At 41.0% G+C, this 17,236-nt stretch overlaps 1 protein-coding gene across 8 annotated transcripts in view; it reads right to left on the bottom strand.

The window, feature by feature from the left end:
* The window catches only part of TANC2 (tetratricopeptide repeat, ankyrin repeat and coiled-coil containing 2), a 364,111-nt gene that overhangs the window by 52,801 nt on the left and 294,074 nt on the right, over positions 1–17,236 (bottom strand). For all 8 annotated transcript variants that reach the window (XM_032616890.1, XM_032616892.1, XM_032616893.1 and 5 more), the window contains one exon: positions 13,746–14,353. In XM_032616890.1, the coding sequence (XP_032472781.1) occupies positions 13,746–14,353 (608 nt within the window). The remainder of the gene's footprint in view (positions 1–13,745; positions 14,354–17,236) is intronic.

Raw genomic sequence — 17,236 nt, 5'->3', positions numbered from 1 at the left:
CTCTCATTGAAGATGGCAAGTGTTAACCAAAACAAGTCCCTGCAAAGTCACATGACCAAGGGCTTGGCTACAAGAAAGAACAAAGAATTAAAGTCCATGATGTCATTTACCAGACAATGATACAGAGATGAGTTTGCAAGAAGCTAGCATTCTGGCTGGAGTGGTGGATGGAGCAGAGTGGGCACTGATTGTGGTATGTGTTACAAAGAAGTACAAATATAAAATACATTACTATGAGTCCATTTCTGAAAATAAACATGAACCAGGCAATATGCTGTTTCATATATATCATTTCATTTACTTCCCACAGAACCACAAATAAGTAAATATCATTATCCCCATTTTACAGATATTAGATATAAAAATCAGAGAAGGGAAGTGACTCCACTAAGACAGCACAGTACGTGACAAAACCCAGATTCCATCCCAGGTCTATCTGATTACCAAGCTTGTGCTCTGAACCTCTTGACTGCTACTGAGTTCCTGAAATTAAATGTAACAGTGATTCTGAGGAGAGAGAGGGAATTGAAAGTCTTCCTGCAAGAGAAATCCTTTGTCTCTGGGTCCTGGAAGTTTGAGTGTGATGCTGATAGGCAGGAAAATAGGAAACTGGGGAAAGGCGTAGAAGATGGAGGGAACAGAATGAATGAACATATAAAGGCAAATTTTTACAATCCCAGAGGATGTAGGGGGAGAAACAAGTCAACTGCTTTGGCTTCCCAGGAAAGTTAAGATTCTGGGCTGAGGAGTCGGTATTCAACACCACAGGCAACAGGGAGGCACAACCTTATTCCTTTTGACTCCTAGCCTCACCATTCTCTAAGATCACCAGGAGCCTCTTAATTGGTTTTCTTTTAGCCTCTGATCTTTTTCTTTCTTTTCTCCCTCCAGCTTTAGGTCTTATGGACTATTTTCCTTGAAACTGTCTTTTTTCTTGACATCTGTGACACTACCTTGGCACTTTTCCTTTCCTTCGGTTACATTAACTTCTTTGCTCTATTCCCCATTCACTCTTCTTTCGCAGGTAGCCCTCCCCTCGACTCCTGGCTTCAGCTCTCACTGCAACAGCATCTCTAGCACTGAGATTTCCTTTGCTTCTCTAGCTGCCTGCTGATCCCTCTACCTCCAAATGACCTGTCAAACGATGCTGTTTGAAGCTGAAGTCTTCCCTTAAAACCAAATCCCCTTAAGAGTTCTTTATTTTTAAAAAATACTTCCAGTCACTCAGGCATAACATCAGCTGCTGTTTTTCTCCCCACTTTGCATCGTCTCTCTTGGATAATTGCAATCCACTCATTCTCTCCACTGCCTCCTTCCTGGCCCACACAGAAACCTGATCAAAATGCACCTCAAAATTCTTCAATGGCTTTATATTTCCTTCTGTACATAATCTAATAAACTCCTTAGCATGGTATTCAAAGGCTCTCCATAATTTGTTCCTCATCTATCTGTCTCTGTCTTTACCTCCTTACCTTGAACTTCTAATTCCAGACAGAGTAACTCATTCTAGAGTTTCAAACATGCTTTCCCTCTGCCTGGAATTCTCTTCTCTGTTTAGTTCATCAGGCAAACTACTTCTCATTCTTCAAGTCTCAGTCCACACCATCTCCTCTGTGCAGCCTTCCCTGGTGCCCCCAGATGGACTCAGGGATTCTTTCCTTTAGGCTCTGTTGTACCTGGTACACATCCCCATCACTGCACCAACTGCAGCACTCCCTCTCTGTCTGCATGTCGGTCTTCCCACTAGACTGTACTGAGGACGGAAGCTACGTTTTTTCACATACGTACGACCTGCTAATAGGAGTAAATAGCTGCAGAATGAATAATAATCCCTTACATTTATAAACTACTTCATAATTTTTGAAATACTACAAATACTACAGCACTTATATTCTCCTGTACACCTATACTACATTATTTCTCCTAATACGGTAGAAAATTGACTGAAACTCAGAAAGATTGAAGGACAGATCCTAGCTCACGTTGCTCAGATGTAAAAGAGATGAGATGAGAACCCAAGGTCTTCTGAAACCTTGTTCCACTGCCACACTGACAAGATTAGGAACTGGTTTTTATTTCTGGGCAAATTTGTATGAAAAAGTTGACCAACGTAAAGAACAATATGTTCATTTTTACAGTGTACAATCTGAATTCTTACAATTAAAATCAGCAACTGTTAATTTTGACATTTTTCGATTAGCATTTTGGGAGAGAGTAGTTAAGAAATAGAGACAGCCCTAGTCACTGTGACATTTTACGCATGACTGAACACAACTATGTTTTCCCCTATAATTAAAGATGATGGTGATCAAAATAAACATTAATGTGGGTTCATATGTGGTTATAAAGACCAATGGGGGGTGGCAGTGGTGAGGGCAGAAGAAGTATTTCCACATAGCTTATATAATGAGGTCACCTTGTGATTCAGTCACCCTGTGGACTCCATCCCTGAAAGAAAGTCAAATCCCAGTTCTGTCACTTACAAGCTTTATAGCCTTGAATAAGCTTTCTAACCTCTCTGTAAGACAGGGATAGTAACACCTGTCTCTCAGGACTGTGGTGCGAATTAAGTGAGAGATATTAAGTAAAATGTATTTTATATTTCTTTTATATCCTCCATAGTAACTAACACACTGCTGGACTAAAGGAATGAATGTTAACCATAAAAGACTTTAAACATATTATAAGATGACTGACTGTGTGCTCAAACAGAACTTTAATCTTTAACGTATGCAGCAGGGTGAAATGCAGTACCCTATCCTTAACTCCAATCTTTGCCCCTCCACACCTAACCCCACTACCTTTACAGCCAGAAAGGAAATCCATGGATCAGGGGAAAATGACTGGGGATGGATGTCATTCACTGTTAGTCACCGCAGGAAAACTTGGTAGTGTAACTTCAGGCAGAGAGTGGGGATAAGGACAGAGCTAACCAGTCCCTAAGAAATAAGGTAAAAGTTAAGCTAACAGGAGGAATATTAACCTCTCATGTAGATCAGAGGTTTTCAGGAGGATATAAACCTTACATTCAAGATATATTTGCTTTGCGATATTTTAGGAGAGAATCAATCACGTATCAGAGTTAAAGATTCTTCCCCCCAGAACTGTCTCCTCTCCCCTCTCCTGACAAAACGCAGGGAAGGGCGTATCCAGAATAACAGAAGGTAGATCCAATCTCCATTCCATCTGTAGGCATCAGCAGCCCCTCGATAAGGATAACGGGAGACAAGTGATACTCACCCTTGGACAACTATAGGTTATAAGACAGTGAGGAACTGCCCTTACCTGATGCCCCTGTACCACAAGAGTTCAGAACTATGGAATTTTTTCAGACAAAATCTCTTTCTAAGGCAAGACTACCCTCTAGGGCATCCCTACCCTCTGCCCATTTACTGGTTTGGAAGTTTCATAACAGTTGTTATACATAAAATATACAATGGAACTATGTTTTTCTAATAGATTTTCACTTAGCACACAAGGGAGATAGTTAATCTTAAAGTTTCTATTTGTAGTACTGAAACACACTAACAAATGGACTCAAATATTTCCAGCATGGATGTTTTCTCCATTGTTCTAGCCAGAGTCACTAATGTGTAGTCACATAGATTTCATCAGCTCTGGTGATGACAAACTTGATATACAACACTATAGTGTTTCAGAGAAATAACACTTAAGTGTTCTGATATTCTTCTATGTGGTGCTCAGATGTGATAAAGTGGTACAGGGACAGCCAGCTGGCGAGGAACTGCTTACAACCTAAAGCCTATCCTAGCTATCTTATAATGTGGGCTGAAATAACATGTGCTGCTGTGGAATGTCTTTATATTATAGAGGTACTTGTGGGGAATTATTTAGGGAGACCTAGTGAGATTAGAATTGTGGGGCAGAGAAGGATATCTGTCTGCAAAAGGTCTGCGCTCCCATCCACAGTCGAGAGTTGTTGGGAAGCAGTTACTTTGCCAGGGACCTTGCGTTCACATTCGAGTGGGGTCACTTGACAGTTCTGGCTAATGGAATACAGGCAGAAATTATATTCATTACTTCAGACCTAACCCGGAAAAATCTTCTCCTTTGATTTCCATGACCTTACTTTCTCTTGTTTCTCTAATATTACTCTTGTAAATTATTTGGCTCACCATTTTCTTCTAGCATTTAAATACAACTACTCTGATATGAACCTATTTATGAAACAGAAATAGACTCAAAGACATAGAGAACAGACTTGTGGTTGCCAAGGGGGAGGGGGTTGAGGGAGGGATGGAGTGGGAGGCTGGGGTTTGCAGATGTAAACTATTATGTATAGAATGGATGAACAACAAGGTATTACTGTTATAGCACAGGGAACTATATTCAATATCCTATGATAAACCATAATGGAAAAGAATACAAAAAAAAAGAATATGTGTGTGTGTGTGTGTGTATATTTGTGTGTATATATACATATATATATATATATATAAATCACTTTGCTGTACAGCAGAAACTAACACAACATTGTAAAACAAATATATGTCAATAAAAAAATATATCTATTCTGTTTTCATGCTTCCAAACTTCCTGCTTTATACTCTTAACCTGGGTGATCTTGTTAAGTTCTATGGCTTCTACTGTCAGTTATTTGCTGATAACTCTGCAGTCCATAACCTCATGCCTTCAACTTTCTCTTTTCCTGTTTTCCAAGGTCACATTTCTACATATATTTGTTCATCTTCCCTTGGAGGCAATACATTACAAACATGCCAAAAATAGGATGTCACCTCTCCCCATAAGCCTGTTCTTCCTCCTGCCTTTGTTCATGCTAAAACCCTTTCTCCTTTCAGAATGTTCTATGCTGGTCAGTAGCTTCACTATTTTCCATCATTGAAGATAAGTTCTGAAGTCATTTTTGATCCCTCCACCCTTACCTCCCATACACACAAAAAAAGACCAAGTGCTTTTGAGTATCTCCAAAATGTCTACCTTGCTCTCTGTTCTCACATTACAGGCCTTAGTGTTTCTCACCTAGACTACTGCTCGAAACCTCATAACTAGTATCCTGACCTGCAGTCTCTCCTCTTCTTCAACCCATCTTCTATATGCTACTTGTCAGAGCTATTTTGCACATTATCAGAGTTATATGATCGCTGTCTCCTCTTTCTCACAAAATTATAGACTCCCTGTTATCTAGAGAATAAACTGTAAAGTCTTAAACCTGGCATTCAAGACTTTTTTCCTAGTGACACTTGCTATCATTCTCTCTGACCATATGTCTTATTTTCTAATTATGGCTTCTCACAATTCCCCAAGGGCACTTCACGTCTTCACACTTGTTTTTGTCCCTGCCATTATGTTTTCTAGCCTGCTTACAGCACTCTCCTGTGCCAATGCTGCTGAACGGAATCAACTCATCCTTCAAGGCTGAACCTGACTGTCACTTACTCTGCAAAGTATTTTCTCTTTGTCTAGGTCCCTATGGTACTCAGTACTATGGCACTGTCATTGGTTGCTATGTGTCTGGCGTTCCCCTAGAAGGTCATGGCTCTAGTGTGGGGGTGTCTCAGTCACCTAAGTTTCTCTAGTACCTAGCAGAGTCCTTGGTGTAGAGTAAAAGTTCAATAAATGTTTCATGAATGAATAAATGCCACGCAGATGCGTTCATGGAAAAACAACACAGGGACTTCCAGACCCACTGTCTAATGCACTACCCGATTCAACCTTGAATTGGCAGGCATCTCTGGTGCCACGGATCAACTGTGAAATGAGTGTGACCATGACTCAAATACTGACCATACACTGACAATCCTGATCTTTTTCATCTCTCATCTTAAAATCCTGCCTGCAGTTAAACTGTGGTGGTTGCTGCCTTATAGTCTGCTTATTGCAAATGACACCCACATCTTTACAAAAATGCTCGCCTCTATCCTCAGCTTTTCAGTTAGTAACTGCTTTGGCATGTTCTTTTTGTGGCTTTCTCATGGAATCGGAATACAAAATACATCTCTAGTCAGCTGGTCTTACTGTTTCATATTCAACGCGGAGATGGAAGCGCTAATGATAAGGAGGCTATAAGTAAAGCGTGCCCAAGATGTACCTTTGTAGAAATGGGTGGAACAGCATAATTTCTTTTTAAACATAGAACTTGGATAGAAATTTGCTGCTTTCTCCCGCTATGCCTCACGGTTTCCTCCTGTGCTTCTGTTCTGTTAATGCATCACTGGCCCTAGGAAAACGGACGCTGTCTGCCTCTGCTGTGCCAGTGAAGCCTTTAGGCAGTTGGCAGGGCTTCATGAGGCAGCAGAGCTGTGACGCCATTGAACTGCCACAGTTTGAAACGCCAACAACAGGCACAGGAAGATGGATCACTTCTTCTTCCTCCACGTTCCTCAGCTCTTCCTTTGTACCTCCAGCACAGCACTCAGTCTTAAATTATAGCTGGTCATAAATATGTCTATTAAAACCGCTATCCTGTAAGTCGCGGTACACAGATCTGTCTTACTTGTATTTGTATCCGCTGTAGTGCTTAACACAGAGCCTTGAATATGTTACCTAACAAACGTTCACTGGGTGTGTGCCGAAATGCATGCCTTCACTTTCTACTGACGTGCAGGAGCAGAAAAACGAAACTACTTAACTGTGGGAAGAGTTTCTCAAATACTTCCAGTTGCAAGCTTAAAGTTAGTACCACTTACCACTTCTTTGTTCACTCATTAATTCATTATTTAACAAAATATTTGCTGAGTGCTGACTGTGTGCCAGCCACTCTATTAATTAGGAAGACCAAGGTGAGCGTGATAGGAAGGTTCCTAGCCTCATGGAGCTCACTCATATTCTAGATGGGAAAGTGGACAATAAACAAGTATTCACAGACAATAAATTAATAAAAGACTAGAAAGTAAAAAGGTTCTATGTTAAAGCCAGGAAGGACTTTCTTAGATAAGGTGACACGTGGAAGTCTTAGGAGGTGGCCATTAGGCTGAGACCTGAAGGAGTGAGGGATCTTGCCATGTGACGAGGGAAAGTGAGCTCCGGATGGAGTGAACTATTAAGTGCAAAGAGCCGGGGTGGAAAAGAGCTTAGCAAGTTCTAGGAACTGGTAGATGACCATTTATGACCAGAAAATTGTGAGTAAGAGGGAGAACAAATGAACTTAATTAGAGAGGGTAGGCAGAAGCTATCTTTGTAATACAGGGCTTTGAAGGATCTGGCTTTGATTTTATTCTAATCACAACAAGAAGCCATTGCAGAATTTTCAGGAGGAGGTTACATAGGGTGTGGTCAGTAGAGTTGGAAATAAGTGGATACTTACAAGTAAAATTTGGGTGGTAGAACCAAGTGAGTATGCTGATGGCTATAGTGACTACATGTCTCACAGCTGTGGGTTCTTATGGTTGAGTGAATAGAAGGCTATTAGTGTTGATTTTACCAAATGTGGAGAATCAGCTGCTTTTGAAAGTCTAGAGACAGCCGAGTAAGTTGCTCCGCTCACAAAAAAAGAAAATGTGCTGTCATATCCCACTAAGCTGGCAGTAACTCATTCTGATTGCTGTGCCATGAATCTTGGTTTGACAATCTAGGAAAGCCTGTGGGATTCCCATCTTTTCATTCAGCCAGTGTTGCTTCAGAGACTCATTAACAGGACAAATTAGCCTCTATTTCCTAGGCTACTTTCAGTACCAAAATTTCCCTTAAAATTTCCCTGCTCTACTTTTTCTTCTTCTTTTTTTTTTTTTTTTGCAGTATGCGGGCCTTTCACTGTTGTGGCCTCTCCCGTTGTGGAGCACAGGCTCCGGACACGCAGGCTCAGTGGCCATGGCTCACGGGCCCAGCCGCTCCGCGGCACGTGGGATCTTCCCGGACTGGGGCACGAACCCGTGTCCCCTGCATCTGCAGGCGGACTCTCAACCACTGCACCACCAGGGAAGCCCTCCCTGCTCTACTTCTTACGTGAAGTTGCTTTAACCCGTATTTGCTACACCTTAAAAAAGCAATATATATATAAAATTTAAATATATAAAGCAATATTATGTTTGTAGCAAAATCAAATATAGGAGAGTACAAGACCCTTCTGTGTTTTCGTTAGCTGACTCTTCTGCATGCCTGCCAAGTCATAAAATGATGCTCTCTCTCCATCTTCTAAGCAGAACTACTTCTCTGTATATTTATTAACTTAGCAAACTTCACATGAGTTTTTATGACAGTAAAAATAAGTAGTTCTCAGTTTTAAATAGGTGTGGAGAAAAATTCTGATTACCAGCTTTCCCCAAACTTAATTTTGGACTTGGAAAAGGAAAAAAAATATGTTATAGTTGTACATCTCTGAAGACACGAGAGTTTTAACAATGGGGACAATTTACCTATTTGATAGATGTGGGTTCCATGATTTATGCTGAGAGAAACAAATTTGTAAAGTTTAAGGACATCATGCCTGGGGAAACTGGACATATTCCCAGATATACATTAGATTTCATGTAATATCTTCCTTGCATTATATTACAAAACCATGACCCTGGGTCACTAGAATAATAGATATTCCATTATTATTTTGAGTCTCAAATTTATTCTTGATGCCAATAGGGAGTTAGAAAATGGTTTAGATAATAAGGACAAAATATTTATTGCAAATTAGACAAATCCCCCCAATTATTATAGATTAGTGAAATCTCTCCATGAAAATCACATATCGAAATCACGACACCAGAAGACTGACTTCCCCTTAGTGGTAGAAAAGAATTAGGAGTGAAGCAGATCTGGACCCAGAACAGTGATTAGAGAGCTAATATTTCTAGGCAGGTAAGGTCATCTACTAAGGGACATGTACTAGCAAAAGGTGTTTGGTACACCTCTCCTCTCTCTGCATTAACTCTGCCAAACCTCCTAAAGGCTGACGTAGTTCCAGAAGGCTTTTTTTTTCTTAGCATGATCTATCACTTCTCTGAATTCCTTCCTAATGCTTTTAGAAAGCAAAATCCATCTGCCAGTTCAAGGGGGTGTTGTGGGAGCCTGCAATGGCTGAGGAGCAGTAATCTCAAGTTTGTGCTTCAGTGAGGGTAAGGTTAAGCGTCGTTCTGCCTGGAGGCTCCTGTTTGGATTAAAAAAACAAACAGGGCTTCCCTGGTGGCACAGTGGTTGAGAGTCCGCCTGCCGATGCAGGGGACACGGTGTTCGTGCCCCGGTCTGGGAAGATCCCACATGCCGCGGAGCGGCTGGGCCCGTGAGCCGTGGCCGCTGAGCCTGCGCGTCTGGAGCCTGTGCTCCGCAACGGGAAAGGCCACAGCAGTGAGAGGCCCGCGTACCGCAAAAACAAAACAAAACAAAACAAAAACAAATAAAACCACCACAACCCTGCAACTCACCATTTTGTGGTCATTTCAGACTTACGTATTCTTTAAGAAGCCAGGCTGTACAAGTTCCTGACACAGAATTAGTTTTCCTTTATAGGGAGAATGGCCTCTTTTTTTTTTCCCTTTGACAAACTGCTTCTACTCTGACACTATGCTTTGTGACATGGATTTTGGAGCACCCAGTCTCCAATGTGTAATTTGCTAACATGGCCAAAATAATTAAGAAAAATCTTAAAGAACATTTATTGTAAGATATCAACTCTGGCCACAAGGAATTGAGTAAGTCCTCAACTGTCCTCACAGGTACAGTTAGGACTTGAGTAGCCTTTTCCCTTTTCCACCCACTATAAATCTGCTACTCTTAGTTTGAGGAAATCAGGCCAGCTCAAATTAGGCTTCCAAATCAAACCTCACTGGTTCTACAGCTTAAGACTCGTTAAAGTTTACAACAGGCTTCCTGCGTTTTATTCAAACAGTTAAAAATAAGGCAGCTGAGTCTTTGAATCTCTATGTCAAAATCTTACATGTATATACACATCAAAATGTTGATCTGAGAGCTGTTCTTAGGGAAGGGGAGGCTAATACCATGAAAACAGAGATAACAGGATAGAAACAGGAAAAAAAAGAGTGGGGATTCATTCAGGGCTAGCCTAAAGCTATGTAGAAATATTAGGCAGTAATTGGACAGCACCACAAGGCTGGTGGCCCCAACTGTCTACTCTACCAGCCTCACATTTCCACTATCAAAGTCATTAATAGGTTGGATTATAAAGGCTGGTGACTTCTCTTAAATGCCTTACTTAAAATACGCAAGTTGCATTTAATGTTTTCTACTTCCCTGTTAAGAGCATAACAACAGAGATTAGTTTATTAGATTAGTGAGTTAATCTGATAGCTCAGTGGCTGAGGGAATAACATATAAGAAAGATTAGTTTCAGAGTATGACAGAATATGACAGTGATGAATAGTGGGAAATAGAAGGCAGAATAAGGTGGTGAGGTCTAAGGCTTATGAGTGCTTCAAGGGGCAAACTTTTGTCTAGAATGTAAATCTAAAATCTTAGAAGTTTTGATGTAATAAAAGATTTTGCAGTGATACTTTGCTTACAGTTTGATAAACACCAACATGCGTATATATACAAATACCAAGCCAAGAAAAGGTATCTATAACTCATTTCTTTCTGTGACAGACGTGTATGCAACCTTAGGTCACTCTTTCTGGGATGTCAACTGTCTGCCCTGATTCTGGGACAAAAGGAAGTCTGATACTTAAAATAAGGAAAACTCTATCTCAGCTGCTGCACTGACCTCCAGCTCTGCTTTTTCCTCTTTCTAGCACCATCCTCAGATTACTGACTCTCTTCACTTAGCAGAAGTACCTCCCTGGGTGGCCTATTTCTGATGAAGGTCAACTACTTTTTGGCTTCAGTAGAATATTCTCATCGGTGTCTAATTCCCTAATAAGGTCAGTAAGTTCAGGGTGAAGACGTGAGTGTTGAAAGCCCAGGAAAACGGACTAGAAGAGATGTTCTGTAGCTTCTGAAAGTTCTCCTTACACAGAGTTATGCATGTCAGGCACTGGCCTACATAATGTGACTTCAGAGGCACTGAGTTAGTCTTCCCTGGTCTACTGAACCACATTAGATGTTCTACAGAGAAGCTGGAGATGAAGTGGAGAACAGAGTGGGAAACAATGTACAGGAAATAGAGGCTGAAGCCATAATGGCAAACCCTGCCTGGAGAGAGTCCTGCTAATCAGACTCGCCTACAATGGAAAGCAATTACAGCCAGTTTCTTTGAAAGGCCAGCCTGGGCTTTGCCAGTGACATTAAATTCTTAGTGAATTTCCATCTCATTGACCCAGGGGGCCTCGAGCTCTGAGATCAATACCTTAGTAACAAAGCTGGTGCCAGACAGTGCTGGGAAGAAGGCTGGATTCCAACTGAGATGAAACGTGTAAGAAGGCTTTTTTGATAATGCCTGGTCCTGTTTACTCTCTGCCATTAAGTGATATATGATGATCCCTCAGCAGCCCTGAGTGTTATTCAATCACCAGGGAACAGATACACAGCATTTGAAGTTAGAAGTGTTTGCTCTCCTTGTCCCAGTGCATCAGCCTCTTGCCAAAATGATTCTAGTTAATAAACAATGTTGAGAAGGTAAGCCTGTAGAGCCATGATATGGCTGCATAAATACCATCATTTTCCCTTTGAAAGTCTGAGGGTTTTATGTGTTGTAAGGATACTGTTAATTCAGCGTTCGTCTGGCTCCCTTGGACCTCAGTTCTCAATCCTCTGAGACGTTCCAGGATAAGAGAGCAGATCAGCCAGCAAAGTTCCTCTGGAAACTGATTTCAGTGTTCATTAGGCAATTCTAGATTGGTCTCTTTTTTTTAACTATGTCGTTGCCAACTCTGTGTACCAACATCAGCAGCAGTACTAGTGGGATTTACAATAAAATCCTCTTGGGAATGGCATACAACTCATAGAAGAGACTCAGACCCAGGGTTTTTAAAAAAAATCTTGTGCCCCCAGATGCGGATAGCAGAAGACTCCTGCTGCCTATCCAATTAGCCACAGGATTTAGTTAAGGTGCACCTGAAAGGTCTATTACTGCAAAGAGAGAGGAGGACAAGGAACATCCCCTGACCACCTTCTCCGTACTCTGTGCTAGTCTAGGCACTACACTGCATGACCTCAATTCTCAACAGCTCTAGGAATTATTATTCCTTTTATGTAGATGAGAAAACTGTCTCAGAAACATTGTGTAATTTTCCAAAGGCCACAGTTCCTAGAAGAGGTAGGATTTATTAAGCAGGTCATCTGACTCTAACGTTTATGTTCTTTCCACTATAGCATGTTTCTTTAAAAAGTTTCCCTCTTAGGGAAGACAGCACAAAATCTACTGCCTGGCTTAATATCGTCATCAGAGTCTGGAACTGATTTTCTAATGAGTCGGCATGACGTAGGCCGAGCAGCATGCCCACAAGCACAGGTGTCTCTAACAGGACCTGGTGAAGAACATGCCTCGCGAGTAATAATAAAATGCCAGCACGGTCAGAGACGGTCAGCCTCTGATGACTCACAGCGGAAGGCACAGGCAAACCTGGCCTATCTTCTTTTTGAGCCACAATAAGCTCTGCGTTTGTCAGCTATGTTGTTGGTATCTTCTTTGTTTCCAGGAAATCAGGACTATACCTGCTTTTGAAAACATCAACTTTATTAAAGGAATAATTCTTTCAAAAAGGAGTGGGAAGGAGCAGAAAGCAGACCTCACTAGGATGCTAGAGATCTAGGTTCTATCCAAGAGTATGGGAAACAGTTTCATGTCGAGTCTGGTTTGTTGAGCTGAGAAAGATTAAGCCAGGGTCGAGCTCATCAGGAGAGAGTGCTAGGGTAAATCAGTGACGTCTGCCACGGGTGCAGGATAGGGGTGCGGTGGTACACACAGCGCATTTGCCATTCTTCTTTTAACTCCTCTTCCTTTCTCCCACCTGTTAACCTTATGGCTTTTCACAAGTGATTCAGCATTTTAAGGCCTTTATAGTAAAATAGGGATAACGACACTTTATTTATCTAAAGGTAAGAGTGGCTAAATCAGCTGATCTCCTCAAGCCTTTTTCAGCTATAAGGTGTAAGATTCCATTTTCCACTGTAAATCTTAGCAGCAGCTGGGCTCTAATGGGGTCAGTCATTGGTGACTTTAACAATGGCATGGCTTTTAAAAGGGCACTCACAATTTTAAAACAATTCTGCTCTAAGTCAAAGAGGTGAACAATTCTTTCTGAAGAATACTGAGGAAGTCTGTTAAATGATTAAATTAATTACTGCCTGGGGACTGCCCTGGTGGCGCAGTGGTTAAGAATTCGCCTGCCAAAGCAGGGGACACGGGTTCAAGCCCTGGTCTGGGAAGATCCCACATGCTGCAGACCAACTAAGCCCGTGCACCACAACTACTGAGCCTGTACTCTAGAGCCTGCAAGTCACAACTACTGAGCCCATGCTCCGCAACAAGAGAAGCCACCGCAATGAGAAGCCTGCTCACCGCAACGAAGAGTAGCCCCTACTCGCCGCAACTAGAGAAAGCCCACATGCAGCAACGAAGACCCAACGCAGCCAAAAATAAATTAATTAATTAAAAAAATTAATTATAGCCTGTGAACCCTAGTGGAATCAGAGAAAGTTGTTTAGAAAAATACAGGAATGTAAGGAGCATTCTAAACATCTATGCAGATTTTGAGTCTTAAGGAAATAATATTGTGAGAAAATAAACTTCATTATAGCCTTGTCTTAAGAAGAAACAGAGATGATGCTTCCTTTATGTGAAATGTTCAATGAAGAACACTTCTACTGTTTTCAATACCCATGCTCCATGCAATAAATACAAAATAGGCTCACAAATTGCTTATTACAGATCTATGGCTTACCTGGGATCACAGAGAAATTTGGTTTTCTCTCCTTCTTCTCTCCAGATAAGCCATTCTCGAAAAGAAGGATGTACAAACATACGAGTCATGTCTCTGCGCTTGATTAGGAACATGGAGAGGTTCTCCATTCTCTGCTGAAAATCCTCCCATTCTAGCGTGCCTTCAATGCTGCCAGCATTGATGGCTTGGAAGATATGTTCATCAGTCAGTGGGTGGAGAGAGGCCACTGCCACATTCAGGAGAGGCATCACCCGGTCAAAGGAAGACTGGGTTGGGAACTTCATATTGCACTGGAGTAAGTAAACCTCAGAGAGCGAAACAGGAACTACTTTGTAGCTAGAGCTCTTTAACACTAGATAGCCTTTCTCTATGAGGTCAAATGTGAGTTTCAGGTATAGATAGGACCCTTGACTGAGTGTCTTGAGATGAGAACTGAGTTTGCCAAATGTAGTATTGTCCATTTTGCCATTAAGTGAAATGTTATTCTGGATCTCTGAGCTGCTGTGTATCCGGTGCAGGATGTAAGCCTGCAGGTCCTGGTCTATGGCTTCATTCTCTTCTAGTCGATCCAAAAAAATCCTATGGAAAGGCAGCAGCTTGGTAATTTCCTAAAACAGATGGAGAGAGAGAGAGAGAGAGAGAGAGAAAGACCTTCAGTTTCCCCTAACTCTTGTGATAAACTACGAGGTCCACAAATTTATTCTGAACTTCTGAGTGGTCAAAGAAAAGAGGGAAATACGATCGAGTATTAGTGTCCATAGATCAAGACATATTAGTTGCACAGGAGGGACACTTTTCCTAATATTGAGACTTCAAATAACTTTTATGGGTCTTCATACAGGGCACTTTAGGAGTGATTTAATGGTCACTATCCTAAATAACACTCACTCCTAAAATAGAAAAGAGAATGCCATCTAACTTTTGTTGTAATTTTTCTCAGTGTAAACCATAGCCTAATGTCAAAGTACAACTCACTAAGATAAATGTAAAAGGACTTAAAGAATGTCATATAAAAATGTGGCCTTCTATCCCACCTGATAAAATGACTTTATTTTAATGTAGGTTTTTTGGAGATGCCTTAGCCCAAAGGAACACTTCTAATAGTGGGAAGCTTGGTACCTTGGTGATCTGCTTGGAAATTACACTGGGGGGAGGTGACAGGGCTTTGTGGCGACTCTCATGCTCTGGAATCCATCTTTTCTTATCTGCTTATAGACTTTGCTCCTGTAAGTATCTATTCCCTCTCCTGCATTAATTTCCTCTTCTCTTCTCTTTCTGTCTTGTCTCCACGCAGACATGTGACTCCATACTCCTCCCTCCAACTACTATATCTCTGTTCCCATGTTTAGCAAAACCTAACAGAAAAGTTTTCTCTACTTACTGTATTTCATTCCTCCCTTCCCATTCTCTCCTCCATTTGTTGCAATCAGGCTTCAATCCCGTCACTTCACTGAAACGGTCCTTGTCAAGATGATCAGCAATCTTCATCTTGCCAAATCCAATAAGCAAGTTTCATTTCTCTTCCCCCTCAACCTCTCAGCAGTATCTGACACAGGTGAACACATCTTTCTTCTCGAGTCCCCTCCTGCAGCTTTTGCTTCCACAGCATGCTCCCCTCGTCTTCCTCTTAGCACACTGGCTACTCCTACCCAGCCTTTCTGGCTGGCTCCTCTCTCATTTCTCAGTCCACCCAGGGCTCACGTCTCCATTCTTTCCTCTTATCTGGCCACCCTCACTCCCTAGAATAGTTGGGTCCCATGGTTCTAAATATCATCTATACATGGATGATGTCTAATTTCATATTTCCAGCTTAGTCATTTCTTCTGAGCTCTCATCTTATATCTCCGTCTACTCAACAATGACACCTGGATGTTTCATAGACAGACAATGTGTGATCAAATCAGAACTACTAAAATCTCCCCCCACCACAAAACCTCCACATGTCAATAAATGGTATTACCACTGACCCTACCACCAAATCGTAGGAACTATCTATGATCCTTCTCTTTTCCTCAAACCAGCATCTACTCAGTCGCTCACCAAAACCCCACAATTCATCCTTGAAGCTTCTCTCTTGCTCATTCCCACATCCAGTCCTTTTGATTCTTCTTCAAAATATACTCCAAATATGACCACTTCAGAGGGTCTCCACTGTTCCCACTCTAGTCTAAGCCACCATCACCTTTCATCTGTACTTCTGCTTCCATTCTTGATCCCCTACATATTATTATCTACACAGCCAGCAGCCAAAGAAAGTAAATCAGATGTTATCACTTTACAAGGCTCCTTGGAGAGGCCTTTCCTATCTGCCCTATCTAAAATATCTGTCATCCTCATTTATCCCTTTACTCTGTTATGTTTGTCTTCATAGCACTAACACTACCTAAATTTTTAATATATGTTCATTTTTTACTTTATTATTTGTGTTCCTCACTAGAATACAAGCTTTATGAGGGCAGGGATATTGTCTGTCTTGTTCACCATTGTATCCTCAGCTCTTAGAAAGAGCCTTTTATACTTGAAGTACGTAAAAAATGTTTGTGGAAATAATGACTGATCAGTTATGAGGGTTCACTTTTAAAGACCTAGGAATTGTTTCATTGTCAGCTAAATAATTTAAAAAAGTTATTGGTTGAAGTGAATGAAGTATCTGGGAAGTTGTTGCAGGTCTTGATCTATGAAGACATTGACATTTGGACTTTGAGTGTATAGTACTTTTCCTGTTCTTTGGCACAGCTGAAAAATTAAAGTTATGTGGTCTACCAAGTCATACTTAAAACGTCTTTTGAGATTGCACACGGCATTATATAAAAATATAAACAAAGAAAAAAACCAAAACCAAACAAAAATTATATAAACGAAGATATCTCCTAAGTACGTACTTAGTAAAACTAGTCAGAGATTGTGTTCCTGGAAGTTTCTTTTATTCGTCTTTCATCTTTAACAAGCTACTGACCAATAATGGCAGATTACATAATTTTTAGTTGTAAAGATGCATTTACGTTGATTCATTCACATTCCTCAAATTACTTTGAGATTTTAATAACAAACATCTGCAAGTTGGTGGTCAGGATCAGAAGTACAGTCTCTGATCAAAGAAGGCAGACTGACCTAAATTGGTCAATCTATAGGAAAAATACTAAATGCCTGGGAGAGAGGAAAAGGAGGGCACCGAGACTATTTTCTGTATATTAACAACTGTTTTAAGGGAGTTGCATCAAAATAGTGGGATGGGTGTATAATATGCAAAATTTTAATGTTCTTTAAAAGAGGCTATGGTTAGGGGAAAAAAGGTTGAGAAACCCTGTTTCAAACCAAGTGTGAATATGTAAAGAATGGAAAATACCAACTCAGCTATACTGTGAATGGTAGAGAAGGTGGAGTCATTTATCCTTAGCCCATATGTCTTTTACAGGCACAGTTCCAACATTCCTAGTCATTCTTCTAGGCCATAAACTGAGTGATCAGTGAGTGAGCAGGGATGGTAATTA

This window comes from Phocoena sinus, chromosome 20 (genome assembly GCF_008692025.1).
Source record: "Phocoena sinus isolate mPhoSin1 chromosome 20, mPhoSin1.pri, whole genome shotgun sequence".
Lineage (NCBI taxonomy): Eukaryota > Metazoa > Chordata > Mammalia > Artiodactyla > Phocoenidae > Phocoena > Phocoena sinus.
This window is presented reverse-complemented; position numbering and strand designations above follow the sequence as displayed.